Source organism: Spermophilus citellus, assembly GCF_964194105.1.
Source record: "Spermophilus citellus genome assembly, chromosome: 2".
NCBI classification, from domain to species: Eukaryota; Metazoa; Chordata; class Mammalia; order Rodentia; family Sciuridae; genus Spermophilus; species Spermophilus citellus.
Window position 1 is genome coordinate 18513224 of NC_138183.1, and position 23385 is coordinate 18536608.

Sequence of the window (23385 nt, forward strand, 5' to 3'; positions counted from 1 at the left end):
TATACATTATCCTTTCTGTCACCGTTCTCTGAAATCGAGACACACGCTCACTGCTCTCTTTTCTCACACATTGTCAATGAAATAGGTGCATATCAACCTAAAAAAGGATGTAGTAGAGGAGATGAAGAAAAAAGACAAAGAAACAGGGGGAAGAAGAGGGCAGCAGCATTTCCAGTTTTTTTCTACTTTAATAGTTGCACATCTCACTGAGAGCTAGCTAGAGCTGGTCCTTCTGTTGATGCAATATAGATATAATAGGAGCTGGTATTTTGCAATTAGGAAGCCCTATTATTACCATACCACCTCCTTATACTATCCCTAGCATTACTACTCTGATTTGTTCTAATGCCAGACATAGCTACATGTACCTATTGAGAAATAAATATATCCACCATTCATGAAGTGCCATGTATAAGGTCAAGAACTTTACATGTATCATCTCATTAAAGTGATTACAACTGTTTAATGAAATAAGTTTTCTTTGTCCCATTTTACAAGTGAGGAAACTGAGACTCAGAGGGCAGCAAGTGATTTGGCAAGGGTCACCTGAACTGTAGGAACAGGAATAGGATTAGACCCGGCTCTCTGATCCTAAGGCTAAAACTTAACCAACATACTGTTTTCTATGGAAATTATAAGCAAGAATTCTTTTTTATTTAGTTAAATATTTGTTTTTCATATAATTAATTTTTAAGTCTACCCAATATTGAGTATGCATTGTTAGTTATAATAATACAGAAGCATCTTAAGTTTCTTTGAAATTATGGAATATACAAATCAACTTTCTTTCATTTGCTTCTCTCAACACTCTCTACAGGAGACAAGATAGAAATGATGATTTTGTTCATACTAATGGGGAAAGTGAGCCTCCCAGAGGGGCAGTGAAATTACCAGCGTCACACACCTTGTGAGAGGCAAAGCCAGGATTTGAGCCCTAGCTCCAAATCCAGCACACATCGATGCCCTCTGCACCTCCTCCTCTTGCCTCATGAAATAACCCTGAGTGATAATCTCACCATCTCCACTCGTGCTTTAAACAGATTTATACCATAACTCTACATTAATCTAAGGGCAGAGAATTTGAAGTTGTAGAGCAGCGTGTGTGCAATCCATTCCAATCAGAATCAGCACCATCCATCTGTCCATACAAGAAGTCATTTTAGAAAGAAAAGTGATTCTCTGAATTGGGGTTTCCAAGTGGGATCATTGCTGTGAATGAGGCTGGGAACGTAGCTCGTGGTGAAGCACTTATCTAGCATATGCAAGACTCCAGGTTCAATTCCCAGTACCACAAAAAAGAAAAAAAAAAAAAAACAATCATTGCTCTGAATGAACACAGGGCAAGGGAGGTTCCAGAAGGCAAGTGACAATTTGGTATCCTTAGAGGATGCACAATGATTGGTATGTGGAAAGCACTGATTAATGATGATGCAATGCTGGTATGTATGCATGCATAAAGGAGGGAATATAGGAGTGCATGTGAGGGTGTTTGCTTCAGTGCAAGAATGATGGACAGTCTGATGATTAAAAGCACAGTTTGGGAGCAAACATAGCTCTGTTAAGTCCTGGCTCCGACATGATGTCAGCTCAGCTCTGGTTGGGAGGATATAAAACAGCATTCACAGAACATTTAGAAAAGTGCCTGGCATAAAATAAGCACCCAAGAAATGGGTTTCAGTATGGGAGTATAAGAATAAGAATGACCAAATTCACCCAGAAACAACCACAACCAGGAGAGAATTGGAGAAAACAGAAGAGAGAAGTGTAACCAATAATCTCAGAAGGATATTCTGCATGGATCTCCAAAGCCACAGATGGATCAATGTAATGCTACCAACACTACTTGAATTCCAAACATTGAGACAGTGATGGTCATTTGCATTACTGGAGAAGAAAAGAAGGCTTTCCTGACATGATGACTTCCTCCCAGTTTTGCTTTAATAATAACTTAGAGCTTCTTGACTACTCCAATTTTATCCCTGTGTGTAATAGTGTGTGTGCATGCACATGCATGTGGTGTGTGTGTGTGTGTGTGTGTGTGTGTGTGTGTGTGAGAGATGTTTGCAAGGGTGAATGTAATCTGTACTGCCTCGAATAATGGAAACACTTAGTAGGTACTTAACATACTTATTGACTACATATTGACTACAATTATTGATCTACATGTTCTGTGGCTACAGCATTCTATCTACAGGTTCCTAAGCTCACAGGAACTTAGCTTTTCATTTAGCTTTTCAAGATGAGGAGTGAGTTGCAGTTTCAAATTTAGCTCTGCTATCATATAGTATGAGATACAGTCAAGTTCTAACTCTTGTCTGATCCTTTCTTTTCTTACTTCGTAAAATTAATATGCTATTACCCACCACAAAGGGTTGGGGACATCATGTACCAGAAAGCATACATTTGGTGCTCAACACATCACCACCATTATTGGAAATCCCCTGACTGGCCCATGTTCCAGTCCTTTTATCCCGCCCCCGTACAATCTATAAAGCATCACCAGATTCATCTTCCCAAAATCCCATTTTTCACTCTTCCCCCCAAAGAGACAAACTAACCTTTTTTTTTTAATCATCTCAGGGTCAAGACCAACTTTCACTTTGCATTTCAGAAATTAATCTTATCTTGTTTTTAAGGGTGCAGACAGATGATGGTTGGGTCCCTCTCTTTTGGCCACACTGTTTCCTCCAGGTAGAAATGCCTCCCTGTTACCTCTGTCTTATTTTTCAATCTTGAAGACTAATGTCAGTGTTATTGCTTTAGAAGACACGAGTCTGTACCTTCAGCACATAAACACGATGGGCCCTGCCATCTGCATCCTCTGACACAGATGTAGTCAGTCTCTGGCCCATGCATCTTTTTGCACCAGGCATACAACATGTGGCCATTTCTTCATAACTCACATGAGTAGTTTTGAGGGCAGGGACTTTTTATTTTTTTCTCCTGTCTTTCTCAGATCTTAACACTGTTTGGGGTGTTTGGTTGTTGGTCTTGTTTCCCCTTCATGGCAACTACCACTGCTAACAGTTTGATTCATTTTGGAGGTCACCCTCCAATGACTGTCTACTCAATTAGACTACAAGTCCATGAGCATAATGAGTACATGTCTGCCACCACTCTGAATCTAGAACCTTCTGTGTGGTGCCTTGGATGTAAGTACTCGACAAGCATTTGCTTAATGAAAGATATATGTACCCAAAGTTTGTGAGGAAACCTGATTTAAGTTAATTTTGAGGTTTCAATCAGTCCTTCCAGTACTGGAATAAAAGTCCTGATGTGGAAATCGTGGATGTCCTGGCAACAGAGGGAAGCCCCTTCTAGCCTGGCCCTCACTTTTCCCATCTATGAGTTGGGAGGCTGGATCCTGTAGCCATTAGATTCAGTTGTGCAAAACAGTAAAAGGAGAAACAGGAAAACACAATTTAGCTGCAAGCTGCCTTTAGGAAGCCATGTGACCCCAGGCAAGTTGTGCCATCTCTCTGGTGTTCATTTTCTCATCTCCCAAAGGAGAGAGACTATGGCAAAATAACTTCTAGGGCTTTTCTTGCAAATGCAAATATTTAAGTATCCAAATTTAAATATTCAAATATTTCTGAATTGGGGGTAATATAAAAACTTGTGCCTTGATTTGTCTTTAACATACTACGGATCCCAGGCAAATCCCTTTTCATCCCTCATGGCAATATAACTTTCATGGGCTGTAGAATTCTTTTTTTTTTTCTTATTTGGTCTTTGGATGTCCCTTCCTGTGTGTGTGTGTGTGTGTGTGTGTATGGATAGACATATAGACTTACACCTAATGATTTCATTGGCATAAAGATGAATACAATTGAGAAGCCAGATTCATTATTATATATGCATTATTATTATGTTATTATTTTAAATTCTGATGTTAAAATAAATTAATCCAATTTTGTGGACCCTAAAAATACTTTGGACCTCAGGCATGGTGCCAACTCTGCCTAAAGGATGAGCCAGCCTCCTTCCATTTCTGGACCAAGGGTCCTCACCTACCAAATGGCATCATATTAGGAGAGGACACCTGCAGTCAACCCGAGGAGCAGAGAGAAATGGGGAAGATTCCCCCATGGCAAGTCAAATGACATCAATTCCATGCCTGATACAGGCCATAGCATGTTATGTAAAAATGCACCCCAGACGGTGTGGCCGAGCTCTGGAAACAAAAGCACCTCTCTCAGGAGAGCCTGCCATCACCTCATCACGGCCAACAGAAGGAGGTGAACCTTATGCAGAGAAAGACAGCAAAGGGAGATAAGAAAAGGACCAGGCCAGATAGGTAGATCTCCACCTTGCAGGGCTGCTGCCATCCAGTTCCTCTCTGAGACAGGGAGAGCAATGCCATCTTTGTGCCAGGCACAGTCCTAAGCTCTTTGCATGAGTAAACATGGAAAATCCTGACAATGATCCAGGCAGGGGGGGTATTATTATTGTCTTCATATTGCAGATGAAAGAACCAAGATTCAGAGTCCATATAACTGGCCCAAGTTTGAGTGACAGTGGTGGGGGTTCAACTCCAGGCCATCAGAATCCAGACTTTAAGTTTTTGGCATTTATATTATGCTGCTCAGACAGGGGGAAACTGACTGTAGGAGGAGGAAGGGCCCTTTTAATGATAAATAAAGACTAAAAAATCAAGTTCTGTAGCAGAGGTACAAGGAAATGGCTTAGTGGAGGGAGCCCTTGATTCTGATGAGAGGGCTCAAGAAAGTTTTCCTGTGTGACTTTTAACAGAGCAGCACCTTGGTGAGGTACAGGATTTGGGTGGATTAGAAGCAGCTGGGAAGAAGGTGGAGTGCAAAGCTGTGAAATCATCTCCAGGTTGAGATGCAGACGTGGAAGATGTCTGCACCTAAGGGGGTCGAGGCTGAACAGAGAAGCAGAGAGAAATGGAACAGCTGGGGCTGCAAAGACCTATGAATGGCATGGCAAGAGACTTGGGGTTTATTCCATAGGCAGCAGGGAATCTTTGGTGAAGAAGAGAGCTGATGGGAGGTGGGGATCATTAGCTAGGAATGATATGGTGACCCCTTCACAGAATGACAGAGCTGACAGTCAGGAGTAATGCCTCACGCTGCCCCACCAAGTGCTCATTTGGTGATCTGGAGTCATCCAGATGTATTAATGAACAAGGTGAAATAAATGCAAAATTTTGGAGGGGGCTGAGAGACTTTTTCAAACTAGCTGTTAGTTTTCTGTTGTTATGACATCTCCTTGGAAATGGTGAATTATAACTCGACTTGAGAGACCTCTTATAATGATGGGTAAATGGCATTTCAATGCTTGTTCGGATGTCAGGTTGATACTGTTTTGCTAAGTGGAGGATGGTTTCTCAGCCTTGATCCTGGTCTCTAGTGGACCTGGATTCAGTTTCATCTACCTTCTGCCTCTGGGTTCCCCCATCTTATTCAACTGGGAGAGGACGCAGAGCTGATGCCTGAGTCCCCTTGCGGCCCTTTAATCCATCACATAAACTCCTTAAAGGGTGAGGAGTTTACACCCTCCGAGTTTAGCTTGCAACCTGACACATGGTAAATCCAATAGCAATCTGAATGCATAGAACAGATTGACTTTTTAACTAACTCAAGACCTTCTATAGACTCCTTAGGGGATTCTAAATAAAAAGCTTGGAAGTGTTGGGCATTTTTAAAATATGAAAACAGCATGAAAACAAGTAAATCAGTAACCCAAACAAGGTAGTATTTCCCCTCAAGATGTAAAAGAGGTTGAGGAAGAAACAGATTATAGGGCAGAGAAGATTGAGGAGGAGGAGGCCAAGGTCACTGCATGGTCAAGGGGAATTCGAATGAGAAGAAGCTTGGAGGTGGGAACATATGTTCCAGGAACATTAAGTAATTTTGTCTAATCTGAAGAACTCGGGTAAGTCACTGGTTGCCAACCAGTGGAGATTTTGTCCTCTGGTGGCAGATGTCTGACAATGTCTGCAGATATTTCTGTTCATCACAACTGGGGGGAGGGTTGCTGCTGCATGTAGGTGGAAGCCAGGGGTGCTGCTAAATATCCCAAAATGCCCAGTAATGCCCCCACCCCAACAAGGTGCTATTCATTTCAAAATGTCCATGGTGCTGAGGGTAATAAGTTCTATCGGGAGAAATTAAGAAAAGTTATGGTAGGAAACAAGGTTGGACAGTAAGTTGAATGTGAGGCTCAGGCATTGAGACCTGCTGTGGGGAGGTTTTGGGGGGAGTGGCTAGAGTATGAGAACTGATTCTACCACTTACTTTCTACAGACTTAGGGAAACTCACATAGCATCCCTCATCTCTCATCATGTGGAAAACTGGGATACTAATAATACCTATATCAGAGGATCACCTGGAAGGATTATAGTGAAGGCATACAGATACTTAAGACAGTGCCTGGACCAAATTACATATTAAATATGGTAGCTTTTATTATTACACAATGTGTAGCAATAGGGAGCTACAGCAGACTCACTTTCAGCAGAGTGGCTATAGCGACACTTCAGTCACTGGTGATCCTAGAAAAATGATCTAGAGCCACATGTCACTGTGTGACTATTATAGCCATCAGCTTCCTCCACCAGCGTCTGCTTCAGAAGGCACTGCAGGCTTGGTGTGTTTGGGTTTGTTTTACTGTTTGTAAACAACTCCCCCTGTCTGGGCTCCTTCTCTCAGATACTCACGAGGTTCAGGCCAGCCTCCACTGCCTCTCTAGTCCACGCTCCTCCTGGCTTTAATGAGTAAGTGGAAGGAGACAGTGAAAGCCAGATATGAGGACAGATGGAAAGACAGAAGCCTTCTGTAAAGCTGCTGCCAGCGATACATGCCATTCACAAGGATTCCAAGGACAAAACCAGGGGCATGTTTCAGAGCTTGTTTGAGCTACTGATACTGTTCTCTTGGAGCCCTTGTTTGTAAACAGATATTTCTGCTGACACTGGGTTTTGTAAAGGCGGATGGAGTGGGGGTGGGGTGGGGGCTAGAGTAAAAGGCAGGTTATGTCTGAGAGCCTTAGACCATGTGTTTGTTGTTGAGAATACAAAGACCTCACTGTACTGAATGAAAATGCTTGTTTTACAAGGCGAGTGGGAATATGATAGGTACATGTCGAAAATGCTTCGGAAACTGAAACAACCCCATACCACGAGGGCTTCCTGCCACATCCTACATCCAGAGGCACACAGAGATCTGAAGGCTCGGCATCGCTGGGCAAGGGCTTTGGGAGGCTGTGGACAGAGAGCGCCCTGGAGCCCAGTGACTGAAAGCTCTCTTCCTTGCTCCCACCTGTGAACCCAGCCCTTTCCCTAAGAGCAGGGCTCCATTTCACAATCTCTATTGGTTTTCCACCACCTGCTGACCTAGGGTAGAAGTGGTTATTGATCTAAAATGTTAGTGTTGATAAAGGACCCTCTGGTAGTCTAGATTGAGACTCAGAGCACCACAGGGAATACTTATAATTATATAACTGTGCAGGCAGAACACTTTATTTTTTTCAAAGTAGTTTTCAACTTCTGAAGTGAGTGGTTTTCAAACTATACTCTGTAGAAGTGTAGGATTCAGTGGAATGTTTCAGGGAAATTTTTTTTAAAGAACTCACAATATCATAAAATCTAGAATTGGGAGTCTCCTAACTCTTGCCTCAACTCTAGCACAAACTTAGTAAATAGATGAATATATGGATGGAAGGAAAAGAGGAAGGAGGGAGAGATGGATGGGAAGGGAGGGAGGAAAGGAAGGAGGGAAGAAAGGAAGGAAGGGAGGAAGGAAGGAAGGAAGGAAGGGTTGGTTGGTGAGGGATGGATGGTTGGATTCATGGATTAACGAGAAAAGTCCACAGGGAACAATTACAGGCTGGACCATTTCAGGCCACATTAGAAGTGAACTTGCCTATTTAAAATCTCACAGAAACACAGAGACCAGAGTTTGAATAAACAAAGTTGTAGATTATATTTCTAAGGAATAAACTAATTCCTCCTTTGAGGGAAAAAAGCTCTGAATTCTATTTACTCCATCAAGGGTACAGATGAAGGAAAGTGCAATTCCTCAGTCCAATATGACAGCTCAACATCAACATTCTCATTTTCACAGATCCCCGACAGTGTTCAAATTTGAGAGCTGGGAACAAGCTTCAGGAAATGACCTGGTATGCCCCCTGTTTTTCAGCATTTAAGTCACTCTTTGGAAACCATAGGTCCCTTAAAAAAAAAAAAAAAAAACTTGTGAAAACTGTGGACTCCAGAAAAATGTGTATGACCTCAACTTTTTACAAAAAAAATGTCATGAGATTCGCAAACCTCTTCTCAACAGGGGTGAGAATCCACTGGTCCTCTGTTGATCTAAAATAGGAATGCTATTCAGGTGTTTTAGTTGGCACTGGGTATTAGAAAATAAATGCTAATGATATTAATCAAAATAAAAATGATAACAAAAATAATGATATCAGCAATCAACTCACATATGATAATGCTGTAATTGAGATTCCCCACCTGGCTTTGTGGAATCCTTTCTCCAGATAGCGGTCAGAGTGATCTTTGCAAATGGTGCACCAGATATTGCAATTCCATTGGTTGGAACCCTCTGAGAACTTCCTCACACACTTGGATTAAAATTCAGATCCCGTGATTTGGGCTGTTTTGAGGTCAGACACACATGCACGCTTGCACACTTGATACTTCCACATGCGGAACTGGCCTGGTCCCTGGTCTGTTCACTAGCATCTCTCACTCTTTCTCCCTAACACCTGTCACTTATCTCTTCATGTGCCTTACTTTCTCCTCTGTCAGTGAAGCCCCAGCCTTACTATCCAAACCAGTGGTCCTCTACCCCAGTCATTTTCTACAGCATCCTATTTTATTTTTCTTAGGATTTCTCACAATCAAGATATAATTTCTCGCCATTGTTTACTGGGTTATCCCCCCTCCCACACACCTCTCTCACCTCTTCATGAGAGTACAAAGTCCACAAGGGAAGGAAACTTGCACTGTCTTACTTCCTACCACATCTAATAGTGTTGGGAACACACTAAATACTTGTTAATCTATGGAGACATGCAGAGCTTGGTTTGTTTTGGAAACTTTGGTGTTGTCATTACCACACTGTGGGACCCTGAACAAATATCTTCCTCACCTTGGACTTCAGTCTTCCCAGATATAAAGGAAAGGATGTATTATATGTAATGATAGGATTCAGTGATCTGAAGTCTTTGCGTTTAAGTTCAAGGGAGCAGGGTTCAAATCCCAGAACATGATGATAGGTAGAAGAAATGGTTAGGGAAACAACCCCAGTCCTTCACTCCAGTGCCTAACTTGGGGTGAAACTTGGGATGATTTCTTTGCCTTCAGATTCCCCAACTGTGAGCTGAGCAGTCTGGACAAGGCAACCTGTGAATGTTTATTTATCCACTCAGGTGTCTACTCAAAAATATTTGTTGGACCCTGCAGTGTGCCAAGCTCTGGGCAGGTGCCACTGAGCATGGAAGACACCATCATCCTACTCTCAGATGGGGAGAGGTTGCTGGGACACAGGCAGGGGTCGCTGAAGATGTAGGGGCATATCCCCTTATCTTGTACAGTTGCACCTGGGACCTCAGCAATCCTCTCCAGGGATGGGGTGGGAAAATCTGAGGGAGAGTGGAGGGGAAGAGACTTACAGCTAACAGATAGTGCTCAGAGAGGCCAGGGCCACAGCTAATGGCCAAAGCCATTCAATGTGTCTTCCCTCTATGTGTGGTCCTTCCTAAGGTCCACACTATCAATTCTTTTCCTTCACACACCCTATTTCAGTCACCCTGTCTTTCTCCTTATTTAGAGTCATCTCCAAATCCTTTCACTCATATAAAAAAGCTTACTCACATCTATTGATGTGGCTAGGACTGTGCTAAATTAAATGATGCAGAGAAGAACACAGAAATGATTTCTCTCTCTCTCTCTCTCTCTCTCTCTCTCTCTCTCTCTCTCTCTCTCTGATGGTACTGGGGATTGAACCCAGGGGTACTCTACCATTGAATTACAACCCCTGCCATTTTTTATTTTTTTGGAGACCAGGTCTCACCAAGTTGCCTGGGCTGGCCTCAAATATGTGACCCTCCTGCCTCAGCCTCCCAAGTTGATGAGATTACAACTATGTGCCTCTTACTCAGCTACAACCACTGCTCTAAGGAGCTCAGAGACAAGTGGGAGTGACAGATAAGTCTGAAGGCAACCATAAAAGAGTGCAGTAAATGCTTTATGGGACGAATATAAGGAAGGGGCTGTCTGGACTTGGTTCATATGGCAATGGATTAAATGGTCCAAATACTTCCTAACAACATATTTCTAAAAGCTACTGTGGGTCAATGTCCACATCAGAGGCAAGGATAAAGAAGTGCTCTCATTTGTTTATGGTTCTATGTTTAAAATGACATACAGGCAGGGCCTACACCTGCAAACATATCCATCACACCTAGTACATGAACAAATCCTGTGATCCTTTTAAGTGGATGAGACTTCTCATGCCTTTGAAATTACAGAGAACTTTCCAGTCCCCACGATAAGGACGGGTATTCCACAATGCAGTGCTTCTCCCTGAGCTTCCCCAGGACTCTATTAATTGCTTAGTTATAGCTGTTACCATGATGTCATATATCTGTTTACCAGGCTGCTTCCGCCCCCACAACTGGTGCTCCTCAAGGGAGGGAATTGTGCCTTGTTCTTCTTTTTTACCCCCATTTCTTAGCTCAATGTTTGATATAAAAAGATGCCTCAAAACCTATGAAATAAATAAATGAATGGATGGAAAGGGAAGGAAGAAAGGGAGGAAGGGAGGAAGGGGGGAAGATTTTCCATTCCTAATAACATTCTATCTCCAACGGAACCTCACAGAATGTCTAAGACAGAGGTTTGACACCTAAGAAATGTCTAAGTTATTGAACAGCCACGCCGTTTCTAAACAGCTCACTAATGTCGACCCATAACCATCCCACATCACAAAGGAAAAGAGTGATTTAGGAATCAAGAGACTTGAATTCCAGTTTCAATTTTGCTGCAAATTTGCCATTTAACCTGACTCAAGTAAACTCAGCTTACTTAGCAAGCAAATTTAACTTGCTCGGACCTCAGTTTCCCCATTGGTAAACTGGGCAGATTTGATGAAGCTGCTTCTGTCACTTCAGATCTAGAATCTGGAAAAGGAGTGAGAAAGATACTATTTGTGTTTGCTTTAGCAACTCAGATCTAACCAGTTAAGTGGAGCTGCTTAGTAAAAGAGTCATCCTGGGAGCTCACCAGAGGCTTTGCCAGGGTCTGATGGGCTCCAGTGACAGCCACATCACAAAGCAGCCCTGACATTCCAAAGTCAGCCTTCCACTCAGAATTCTATAGTTCATGAAGCCTGGCCCCCAACATACGTCCCTGATTTGCCTCATAATGTCAGAAGAAGACAGTGTGCCTCCACTGAGCACATTTGGGGTAACACGCCCCAGGCTCTGAGTCTCTAAAGAGGAACCCAAAAAAACTTTTTGGCAAACACAGCATCTTTGAAATAAGCTATTTCCCCCAGTAGACTACTTAAAGGCGGGGGATGCTCTGGTGGCTGTAAATGTTCTTTCTGTTCAAAAGTCACCTGCAAATAAAATACACAGTGCATAAAATAGAGATTTCTCGGTCAATCATTTTACAGTCTTATGATATGCATTTGAATTTTTTCTCCCTTTACCCTCCCCTTCCTCCATCCTTCTCTTCCTTTCTTCTTGCTTCTTTTGTTCACTCGATAAACGCTCTTTTTAAAATATGTGCATTAGCCACTAGGGGCACTATTGTTCAGGTTCCTTCATTCATTCACATTTTCTTTCCTGTATTTCACCCTATCAGGGGACACTTATGGGTTATCCAAGCAACATGGCAAGCCCTGGGAACAGACAGAGATAAAGTCCAACTGGTCTGGATTTGAATTCCAGTTCCACCACCTGTTCACTATGGATCCTTTAGTAAGTCATGGGACTTTCTAACTCAATTTCAGAGGGTATAAAGTGCAGCCCTCAGTACAGTACCAGCACATAGTAAGTGTTCATTATAAGCTAGTGCTTTTATTACTGTCACTACTGCTGCGAATGCGTATTCTCCCCCAAGGGTATATAAGCAGTGAACAGAGGATTCCAGATCCTGAGGTCACCAAAAAGTCTCCCAAGATCAAGACAGAAAGGCCCCCATCAGGAAGGAGGGAAGTGGATGAAAACCCAAGCAGCAGATACCAGTGCCAGGACACTAGAGGCCCAGTGAGGTAGTGATAAAGGGGAGAGGGGACATCCGAGCAGATTTAGGATTAGGTGCTGCAGTGCAGACAAAAAATAAATGCTTTGCAAAAGAGACCAGGGTCTGAGAGGGGAAGAAGGCCAAAATGTGGCTTGGATTAGAAAAGCCACAATGTGAGCTGAGGAGGCCCTTAAATACACTGCTCCCCTCCTCCCTCTGTTTTGTAAGACTAGATTTCTATTCCCTTCTGACTTCTTTGCTCAAGGGGAAATGGAATTAACCACTGTGTAATGTTTCTGACTGTGGCACACGCAATAGGTCATGTGCTTTGGTTACGTAATGCAACATGCCTGGGGTTCCTGGACTCTTTCTCCCAGAATCATTAGATATTCAGCTGGTTCTCTTATCCATTCATCCATGCATTAAACAAAAACACATATAGCTCTTTTATATGCCAGGCACTGTGCTAAGCACTGGAGAAGTTGAGATGGAGAACTCAATTAAATTAAATGTGATAAAGAATTAAATGTGATAAAGAATTCCAGGTGTTTTGATATAAGAATGCAAAAAGTATAATAAGACAGATAGGTAAGAGAGGTGGGGAAATCAGTTATACTTTGGGAGGGTCAGGGAGGGATTCCCAGAAGAGAAGAAACGTGAGCAGAATCCTGTACAGGCTTAAGCATTCTTTAAATGGTACACGGGAATACCGGAGGAAGATGAGCCAAATAAGTGACAATAAAAAGCCTTATGTATTTGGGAGAATTTCAAATAATTCATATGTCACTGAAGAGTCTTTAGCTAGGAGTAGAAGAGTCAGATTTGCATTTTAGAACAATCTAGCTGTCCAGTGTTGAAGGCTAAATTGAAGTGGGGCTGAGGCTCAGAGATGCGGACATCACCATACCAGGGAATTAATCACAGAAAGGAAGGAAACGACTCAGGTAACAAAATGCTCAGAAAGAATGGATGGGGTTTGAGAGCTGAGTAAATACTGAGGACAACATTCTAAAATTGGCAACACAAGCCAAGGTAAAGACACAAGGAATTTTGTAAGAAAGATGATTCAATTCAACTCAAACGTGTTGAGTTTGGAGGGCATGTAGATATTCCCAGTGGATAGCTGGATCTATGAATCTCCAGTTCAGCTCATCTTCCTCTGGTATTCCCGTGTACCATTTAAAGAATGCTTAAGCCTGTACAGGATTCTGCTCAACGTTTCTTCTCTTCTGGGAATCCCTCCCTGACCCTCCCAAAGTATAAGAGATAAATGGTATACCTCAGCAGAGACATGGCAATTAATTGATGGAAAGAACTCAGAAATAGGGGAGAAGCAGACTGTTCCCTGGCCTAGGGTTTAGAAGACAAAAAGTCTCACCCAGATTGGTCACTGATGGATACTGATAGTCACTCTGCAAGCCCTTTCCTCACCAACCCTCAGTTCCACATCTATGATACATGTGGCTTAAACGAGTGCATCTGACTCTCGCACAGTTTCTTTGGTCTTACAGGGATTTTGCTTCCTAAGACTCAGTAACATTTGAAGTGTGGCCAGTCAACGAGAACTTAGAGAGAACCAGGTCTTTCTGGGATGAGAGTTGGCATGGGGGCCAACATTCATCTGCGGGCACTTTGCCCCTGAGGGTGACAGGCACAGACACCACCTAGTGGAGGAAAATGTGCCCAAAAGGAAGAAGAATGCGGTGGTTGCTGATTTCACAATTTTGTCTTTGGACCATGATGATCAGGATTACAGAAGCTTAAAAGGCATCTACTAGAAGAGTATTTAGTACCCAGGCAGATAAACTGAAAACACTCCCATTTTTCAGATGAGGAAAATTGGCTCAGAGAGGGAAAGTGACTTGCCCCAAATCACACTAATGTAATGAAGGGCTGGGTCTAGAACGGATGTCTCCTAGTATATAGAGCACTGCTCTGTCTTGAGATAGTTCCGCGTCTGCTCTTACATCTGTTCCCCAAGGCCACCTCTCAGGACAACCTTCCTGACCCCTCTATTCAAACCTTACTCTTCCTGAGTCCTTCTACCAAACAGTCCCTAGTTAGGATTTTATTTTGCTGCATAAACATTCACCTGGCGTTATGTGATATACAGGTGTACTTGTTTATAGTGTTTCCAACTCCCATACCAATCCCTTGCCCAGAATATAAACCCCCTTAGGATAAAAAGAGTTTTTAAAGCCTAAAACTATATGGAGCAAAAAGTAGAAAATTTAAAAAAAAACTGTTGAATACTTGTACAGGGAATAAACAAATTTAATTGTCCCTTGTTTTTATCTATTTCTTACATTTTTCTTTTATGAGCACACACATTGCTTTTGGAAAACAAAACATTAATCTATATACTGTGTTTGCCTCTCATTTTAATTTAATTTTTTTAACGTTAAGATACTAATAAATCTTTCCTGAGTAGAAAAGGAGGGAAAGGTAATTCCTGGCTTTGCCTAAAGAGATAAGCATGTTTAATTCCTAGAGTTATGGAGAATTAGAAACTATGTGTGGTAAGGGTCAGACACACATAGTACCAATGTGAGTTAACATTTGCTGAGTTACTCCATGCTCTAGATTCCATTACTAAGCATTTTCCACATGGAGGCCCAGTTAATCTTCAAAACAACCTCATGAAATAGGAACCAGTATCATCTGCACTTTACAGATGGGAAAAGTAGAGCCCGGAGATATTAAATAACTTGCTCAAGGTTGTGCCACCAGCAGGTGCAACAGTCAGGAAATCAAACCCAGGCAGTCTGACTCCTGAATTCTATGATCAAACACCACAAAACAGTTCCCCAATAAACATGTGCTTCTGCAATTCCTCCCCCCAGGGCTCTAGACAGCTGTCGAAGGCTCTAGAACCTTCCCTGAATAGTTGGAAATGAAGAGAAATGAAAACCAGGAGTATGTGTGAGAAAGTGTGTGTGTATGTGTGTGTGTTGTTATTGTTGATATTGTTACAGAACATCTTGGACTTTCACAAGGACCAGAAGATCTTACTGGGATTCTTACAGGCAGGGCTGAGGATGCTACATGTTTCACAATATATAGGGCAATGCCATATGGCAAAGGATTCTGTCATTCAAAAGCTTGTTACCCAGCAAACCTCTGCTGGCCCCTTCTGCCTGGCCCTCCTAAGCCTCCCTCTTTACTTTTCTTCCCTCCAGCTCTCTGAAGATGGACAGGTTAACCCATCTGCAGGTGTACAGGATGGGAGGGGCTCCCAGTGTGTGGAGCCTGGACTGTACCATGACTTTCGGTGAATCTTTGTGTGACCTTGCGGAAGTCCCTGACCCTCACCAAGCTTCAATCTCTGAATCTGCAAACACATCAGCTCACAAACCTGCAGTGATCTAAGATGTCACCTCCTCTTGCGGCTCTCAGGTACTTTTAATTTTTGTAATTTTTTATCATGACGATCTTTCATCACATGCCAAAAAAAAAAAAAGCACAGACAAAAATGTATGAAAGTCCCAAATCTCCATAACCTGGCTTTAAGGAATATAGTCAGTTTGCCAATCATTCTTTCACCTTCCTCACTCTTACCCCTAAACTCCTTTGTTTTTATTTGTTTTTTTTCTGAAGCTTTTTGAAAAAAATAGATATATTTAACCCATTAATACTTCGATAAGCATTTATAACAAGTTGGAATCTTTTAAAACAACATGATAATCACAGCCATCAAAATGAACAACTCCCTAAGCTCAGCTCCTGCTCCTTCAAACTCCTTGAATAGAGGAATATTTCTTCCAAAGATAATTTTAAAGAATGACAATTTACGCAGAATGAAGTGAAGGGAAAGTGGGGGAGGTGGAGGCTGGCTCTTTAGCCTCTCCCCTTCCCTGAGATTGGGGGGCACAGTGTAAAAGTTCCTGTTCTTTCCCTACCTTTCCTTTTGCAGCCTGAGAACCCTGGGGCCCAGGCAGGAGCAGTAAGTTGTCAAGGTCATACAGCAGTAAGTGGCAGAGTTCGGCGGACTTGTCAAGTGCCAACATCAAAGGACTCCAGTGAGGTCACAGGCAAGAGAAGGTTTGCTAACTCGATCGCTATTTATCATCCCCAGTGCGAACCATGATAATAAAGGCACCTGTCTAGGAATGACCTTGACAGCACAACTCCCTCACATCTCACCTTCTGGCTCCTCCTCACTGTGCTGACATGTGCATGGGGTTCTGGTCTCAGCTGAGAGCTTTCCCTGCCATGGTCACACCTGGTCCCTGGGAAAATAACCACACCTGAAAACCTCTCCCCAAGGCCTCAGGTCACACAGCTCAGAGGACATCAAGCCAGGACCTGAACTCAGACCTTCTGATCCTCAGTTTCAGGTCTTCAAATCACCCAAGAGGCCAAACCTTTCAAATCAGTTCTGAGTTACTGACGTCAGAGTCTCAGTTGAACTTTTCCAGAAACTGCATCAAGGTATGAAGCCGAGTTCTCAATGCAGTAAGAGGGAGACACGGAGGGAGAGGGAACTACATCCTAGAGAAGCTGCAGATGACCAGGGGCACACTGGAAGGAGGCTGCCTTCACAAGTCCTACCTGGGGTCCTGGGATCTTCTCTCTTCCTTACCTGAGACTCCTGAAGGCAGAACTGGCTTCAGAGTGACCCCAGGTTGAGGGGTTTTTAGATAATAGGACACACGCCTTCTCACAGGACCAGCTCAGGGCAAAGTGGTAAATGCCTCAGAGCTGAGCTTCCCTTTTTAAACCCCTGGGCTTCACTTGAAATCAGGTGCAAGGAACTCAGTGTGTGACCCACTGGCAGAGGAATTCATGCTTTCAAGAAGGTACTGGAAGGAGAAGGCATGGGCTGTCAGGGCCCACGGCACCCACACTTTGGGGTAAGCAAGGGGGACTTAGGATGGAAGAAGAGTCCTTCTCGTGGGACAACTCACAGTTGGGACAACTGGATTTCTCCAAAGTCTCAGTCAGTAACCAGCTCAGTGAACAGGTGATGTCACCTCCCCTTTGATTCTCACTTTTTCCACCTGTACCACCAGGGCACATCAGACTAGATTTGTGATTCTCCTCAGTGATAATCCTCCCACATAACTGGAGAAAGCTTGGAGAAACACCAGGTCCCAGGTCAACCCTAGGCCATGACATCAGGATCCCTGGAGGGTAGCCTGGGCTGAGAGATGCTTTTAAAAGCTGTTGACTTTAATTGCAGCCAGGAATGGTATCTAATGGATCAAAAGATCTCCAAAGCCCCTTTAAGAGGGGTGGTCTGTGAATACTGTTAATGCTCCATGTCCTGGTCCTCAGCTTCCCCAGTGCAGTGAGCCGCTTGATCAAGATGACTGCCAGGTCTAGGCCTGGGCAGTCCTGAGTTCCCTGCTTCTGGACCTCACGGTTGCCTGCCTCTATGCAGAGGGCAATGGAAGGTTCTTCCCCAGGTTCCACAGTCCCCATCACCCCCATTTTCCCACCGAATGGCAGCACAGGAGAAAATGAGAGTTTGGAGAACACCTGGGGAAGGAAAAGGAAGCATGTGACTGTAGATCTGTGGCTTCTGTCTGTCTTTGTCTCCTTCAGTGGCACTGGTTTCCTCAGATACAGGACTCAGTGGTTCTGGGCCTTCTTTGGCTCTTACTAGCAAGAGGTTATCTCCATCAGGAAAAGGAAGGGATCCCAGTGAAAAGAACAGATCTGAAGGAGTCTAACTGCTCTCCATGTTCCAGTGTTACTCTAGAAAGACTCCTCAGTAATTCAAGAAGAGAAGCACTACAAATGCACAAATGAGTCCCTCTTCCACAAGACCAAACTGACCAACCGGGAGAGAGGGATGTGGTTATATACAAGATCCAGCCACCCTGACTGAATCCCTAATACAAGTTGGGACAATGTGAGGTGCTCTCTGCATATTTCTCATTGAAAGATGCTAAAATCATCATGCCCATGTTACAGAGGAGGAAACCAAGCAATAAAGAGATGAAATGACAACTGGATCACCCAGCAAGAATGGAAAGAGAAATTCCAAGCCTGGTCCATCAGATTATTTGATGTAAAAAGAAAAACAGATATGTTAAGTCAACTCAAAATTTTTAAGTGAGACTTATTCCTCTTTCTCACCCTCTTTAATCTATAGATATGCCGTCAGCACAGAGATGCCAAATAGAATGGAAATGTTCTGCAGCCAGGTTAAGGAAGGGTACTTAAGTCACTTCTCTGCTGACACAGGAAGCAAGCACTTGGAACTTGAGTTCACATGTGGGCCCTGCCCATTAGAAGACCTGTGGGGCTTTCATCCAAGTCACTCCAACTCTCTGAGATGCAAACTCCTCTTTTATAAAGAAGGGACAATGATGTCCATCTCTCAGGGTGGTCCTGAGGGTAAAAGGCTCTGGCAGAAGGCCATGCCCCCAGCAGAGTCTGCCACCCTGCAGGCACCCAGGAGAGGAGGTTTCCTTCTTGCCTCTAAAAACGCCAGGACTGAAATCTTTGAAAAATCACATCTACTAATAAGAATGAAATCTGTCAAGCACTTTCTACATGCCAAGTCTGATTCTAAGAATTTTCCACGCACAGGCTCACTTCAAGTTCATTCTGCCCTAGGTGATAAGTGCCTACCCCACCTTTACTTTGTGGATGAGGAGGCTGAAGCCCCGAACAGTCAGCTGGCTTGCCCAAGGTCACACAGCTAGTCCAGGGCAAGGGTGGATTCCCCTGTAGGTGATCCACCTGCTGAAACAGGGTTCTAACCACTGCGGTATTCTAGATGCCAGGTGGGATCACAGATGTTAAGGGAGAGCCATGTTAATAGATGAAGTTCATAAAACCTGTGCAACTCTTTTTGAGAGGTAGAGTGAGAAGTATGAAGCAGGGGCTGCAGATGGGAGGGATGAAGACTCTGGAGGGAAACCAGCAAACTTAATCCATTCTAACAGTTCCAACAAGAGAAAAGACACTGGCGGGCCGAGGTGCTGGGTGGGAGGTAGGAAAATCCTTTTCTCCTTCTGAGTTGGAATTCCAGGGAAGGGGAGTGGGATTGAGGCTGGGAGGCGGGCAACACTTGTGGGGTCCACATTTCACTTATCTAACAGGTTAGGAGAAACTTTAACAAGATTAACTGCTGCTCAGGGCCTCTGCTCCATGGAGCAAATTGAGTCTATTGTTTTCTTTCTCTTTCTTTCAGACTGGAGAGGTGTATGTGTGGGGGGTGCAGATGGGGATGAGGGGCAGGGGTCCGGATCCTGCACCGTGTGATACAGAAGCAAAGGGATGTGTCAGAAACAAGCCCCCAAGCCCAGGCCAACTTGAAAGGGAGCCCAGTGTGCCAGCAGGAAGGCTGAAGGCTGCATCTGGGTGGTGGGTCTGTGTGGGGTGAGAGGAGATGGTGTTTATGAGCTATGTACTCTCAGCATGTAGGGGGCAAGGCTGAAAGTCACTGAAGAAGCTACTGAGGAGCTAGCTGTGTCAGCCAGCACCCACCTGGTCCCTCTCTGTGTCTCTCCCCATCTGGCATAAAAGGTGACTGACTAGCTTGGGTAACCTCTGAGGACCCTTCTCACAGAAGCCTTAAAGAATTCTTCAGTCCTAAAGACCATTCATCATTAGTGGGTCCCCAGCATGCAAGCAGGCACTTTCTAACTTTGTCTTTGTTTTTGCCTGCATAAACCTTCATATATATATATATATATATATATATATATATATATATATATATATATATATTCCCCCTCTCCTTCCCTTTTAGAAAAATGAAAGGCATGTTTTCCAAGCTTCAGAAGCAAACTGCTCCTTCACTGTTTCCCCTGCCTCTCAGGAGAGGGCCTGAACTGGTGTCCCTGAAGTTTGAACCTGGGTGGAAATAGCACCCCAGGCCAGCAGATCAGGGAGCACCCCCAGCCTACCAGGAGTGGCAAGGGCTGCCCCTGGCAGATGACAGACCTGGTTAACAGCACCGTAAAATTAGACCTTTATGAAACCCAATTGAATCCTGCAGCAAAGAGTGATGTAAGGCAGCTTGGCCTGACAGCAAGTCAGCAAGCAGCCCTCTGCCCGAAATAGCAGTGTAGTCCCTGCTGAGCGATGACTGCTCTCAAGATAGGTGACCAGGGATTCCTGCGAAAGTGGTGCCGCCCAGCCAGAGAAAGCCAGCAGAGGTCAGGCAGCCAACTGGGCACCTGAGGTCCCTGCGCGCGAGGATGGACTTCCTGCACCCACCTGAGTGTCCAGCCTCTCCCAGCCCCAGCACACACCCAGGAGGGAGCTGGAAAAGCACTTCTGTTTGCTTTTTAATTCAAGGAGAAGCAGATTCTTTTTCCTCCAACAGTCTGTACCGTGTAGAGGATACTGCAGAAGGAGTCTTTTCTGGCTCTGGGCCAGGTGTTTACACACCGCCAAATCTGGCTCAGACTCAAGTAGGGGAGGGAAAAAAAAATCCACCAGAATCCTCGGGAGAAAAGCTCCTGGCTTTCTGGGGCTACACGACAGCAGTGCCTTTTTTTTTTTTCGTTTTGAGAGGAATGTTATTTCCACACATAAAATGGACCAGGCATTTTATACAAGCAATAATAGCTTAACGTCCTCCATCCAATTAAAGTATTTTACTGCAACAATCTTTGTGTGAAAAGAGTGAATGAGTATCAAGAGTACGCATGTGAAGAGACCCTTGTCTGAGTTATAGACACATAAAGCAATCTCCCCTGGAATCCCAGGTGTGTGTGTGTGTGTGTGTGTGTGTGTGTGTGTGTGTACACACACATACACACAAATACATATACCCCTTCACTTATGATACCTAAATAACTCTGGGTTCTCCTCTTCAGAGGGGAAATACTCCAAATCACCAGTAGGACAGGTAAAGGCTCGGAAAAACTAGGTCTATTTTTTTGTTGTTGTTTTTTTAAATCACCTCCAAGCAGCAGACTGCTTTTCATATGTATAAAAAAGAAGAAGTACACACCACATCCCTGAATTATCACTGTCGTCATTATTATTTTGAATACTGCCTCTTCTGTTCCATGTTATATCCTGCTCTGGTTGACTAGGGGAGCTAAAAGCGAGTGAGCCCGGTTTCCTTCTCCTTTCCCGGGAAAAAAGGAAAAATAGCAAGCGATGACGATGACGTCAGTTGTGTGTGTTGGGGGAGTAGTTCTTGCTCTCGTTTGGTAGCTGGAAAGTTCGGGCTTTGAGGGGACATCTTTTTGGTACAGCAGAAGAGTTTGGGTTCCCTGAAGTGGACTTCATGGAAATAGGATCGTCAGCACATTGTCAGAAAAAGTCCAAGCCAAGGCGAGAAAGAAGCAGACTGTCGGAAGAGCTCTGGGAGCTTCCCCTTCTAAGAAAGTGTGTGTAAGGGGGTGGGATCGCAAAACGCCTCCACACGTTTGCTGGCTTGCAGCGAAGGGGGAACCCCTACTCTCACTTTAAGACGTCCCAGGACATGGCAAGAGTGTGCAGAAAGGGAATCTCCCAGACCGAAGAAGCAAAACTTTCATTCTCTCCTCCAGCGCCGCCCCCTCCACCCCCCAGTTTTATTAAAGGCATTTCCACAGATTCATTTAGAGGGGGAAAAATGAATGTTGGCGCATTTCTAAGGTTTGCAACCCTCGCTAAGTGTCCGGTTTCACTATGGGCTTTGCTGCGTAGGGGAGAGAGAGGGAGGGTAAGGAGGGAGAACTCAAATTCATTATGGGCTCATAAAAGTCCCAAATGAGAAAAGCGCCCCATTTCGCAGCGGGGTCTGGAGAAAGCTGGCGGGGTGTGTGTTAGGAAGGTCTCTCCCCAATTCCGAATGACAGGCAGCGGGCTTTAAAAGCAAAGATATGGGAGGACAGTGCGTGGGGCTCCGGTGTGTGTTGGGGGACTTGGGGGGCAAGGGAGGTGGATCTCAGAGGCAGGTTTCAAACAGAGCGACTTTGGGGCACTTCGAGGACTTCTAAGTCTGATGATCACAACAACATCGTCCCTGCCAGCTTCCAGGGTGAAGGGGCCAATCCAGGGGGCTACCTCCACCAAAAAGTCAGAGAAATCAAAGGTCCCCTAGCTTCCTTTTACATGCAACCCAATTGGGTCATCCTCCCCTCCCTCTCCAACCCAGACAGAGTCCGTCTGACAATGCAGAGAACTGCTTCCGTGCGCTAGGCTCCCCGGGGACTAGCCCTCCCCGACTCAGGGTCTCCAGCCGCCTGGAACGCTCCCCACTCTGCTCACGGTGGCTGGGGGGGCAGGCAGCAACACCTTCCCCGTGTGCCCATTCCTCAGATGGGACAAAGTGAGGCTCCCGAGGTGGCTGCCCCACAGACACACCCGCAAGCCCCCGACCCGCTCGCCACCCGCGTCCAGGCACCCGCGCGCTTCAAGGGCCACGGGGACGGTGCAGCGCCCGTCTGGGCGCCCTCGCCTACCTGTGATCACCGCCGGGGACCTCTGGCCCCCCTCCGCTTGCAGCCACACTTGCAGCGTGAACGCGTCCCGGGGCAGCTCGAGGTCGGCCCGGAGGCGCAGCTGCTCGCCGCGCCCGCTGAAATAGAGCGCCCGGCTCGGCGGGCTCGGCTCCTCGGCGGCGCCCCTCGCCTCCCGCTGCTGCCGCCGCCGGGGGACGCGCACGGCTTCCCAGGCACCGCCCGGCGGCGGCGGCGGCGGCGGCGGCGGCGAGGCGCGGCGGCCGCGGGCCGCCCGGGTGGCGCAGGTGGCCGGGCCGGCGGCGGGGCGCGGGGGGCGGCCGGCCCGCGGGTCTCTCCGGGCCCGGCGGGGGCGCTCGGCCAGCCCGCAGCCCAGCGCGGCGCTCAGCAGCCCCAGGCGCAGCACCCAACTCCAGAGCCGCATGTCCGACGGTCCCCCCCGCCCCCCCTTCGCCCCTGCACCGCCGCCCGGAGCTGCCAGCTTTGGGAGCCTCCGCGCCTCGACTTTCTTCTTGTTCACCCTTCTTGGGCGAGCCCCCCCTTCCACTTGCTTTTTTCTTTTCTTTCTCGCTTTCCTCCTCAAGGTGTGTGCTCCACTCCCCCCACCTTTGAAAAATACAGTCCAACTCCTCCTGGTTGGCAATTAATTTCTCTCCCCGCTCCTTTATCTGCCTTATTTCCCCCTCTAACAGCTGGTTACCTTCCTTCTTGTTTTATTTCATTTTATTTTATATGATTTCTCGCTCTAAAAAAAAAAAGCTCCTCTAAGACACTGATCCGCTGAATTCCCTCCCCCC

At 45.3% G+C, this 23385-nt stretch overlaps 1 protein-coding gene across 1 annotated transcript in view; it reads right to left on the minus strand.

Moving 5' to 3' along the window:
• PAPPA (pappalysin 1) overlaps positions 1-23139 on the minus strand; it is a 241998-nt gene extending 218859 nt beyond the window's left edge. The window contains exon 1 of the mRNA XM_081282172.1: positions 22592-23139. Coding sequence (XP_081138298.1) covers positions 22592-23012 — 421 coding nt within the window. The 5' untranslated portion in view covers positions 23013-23139. The remainder of the gene's footprint in view (positions 1-22591) is intronic.
• Between the last annotated feature and the right edge of the window lie 246 nt (positions 23140-23385).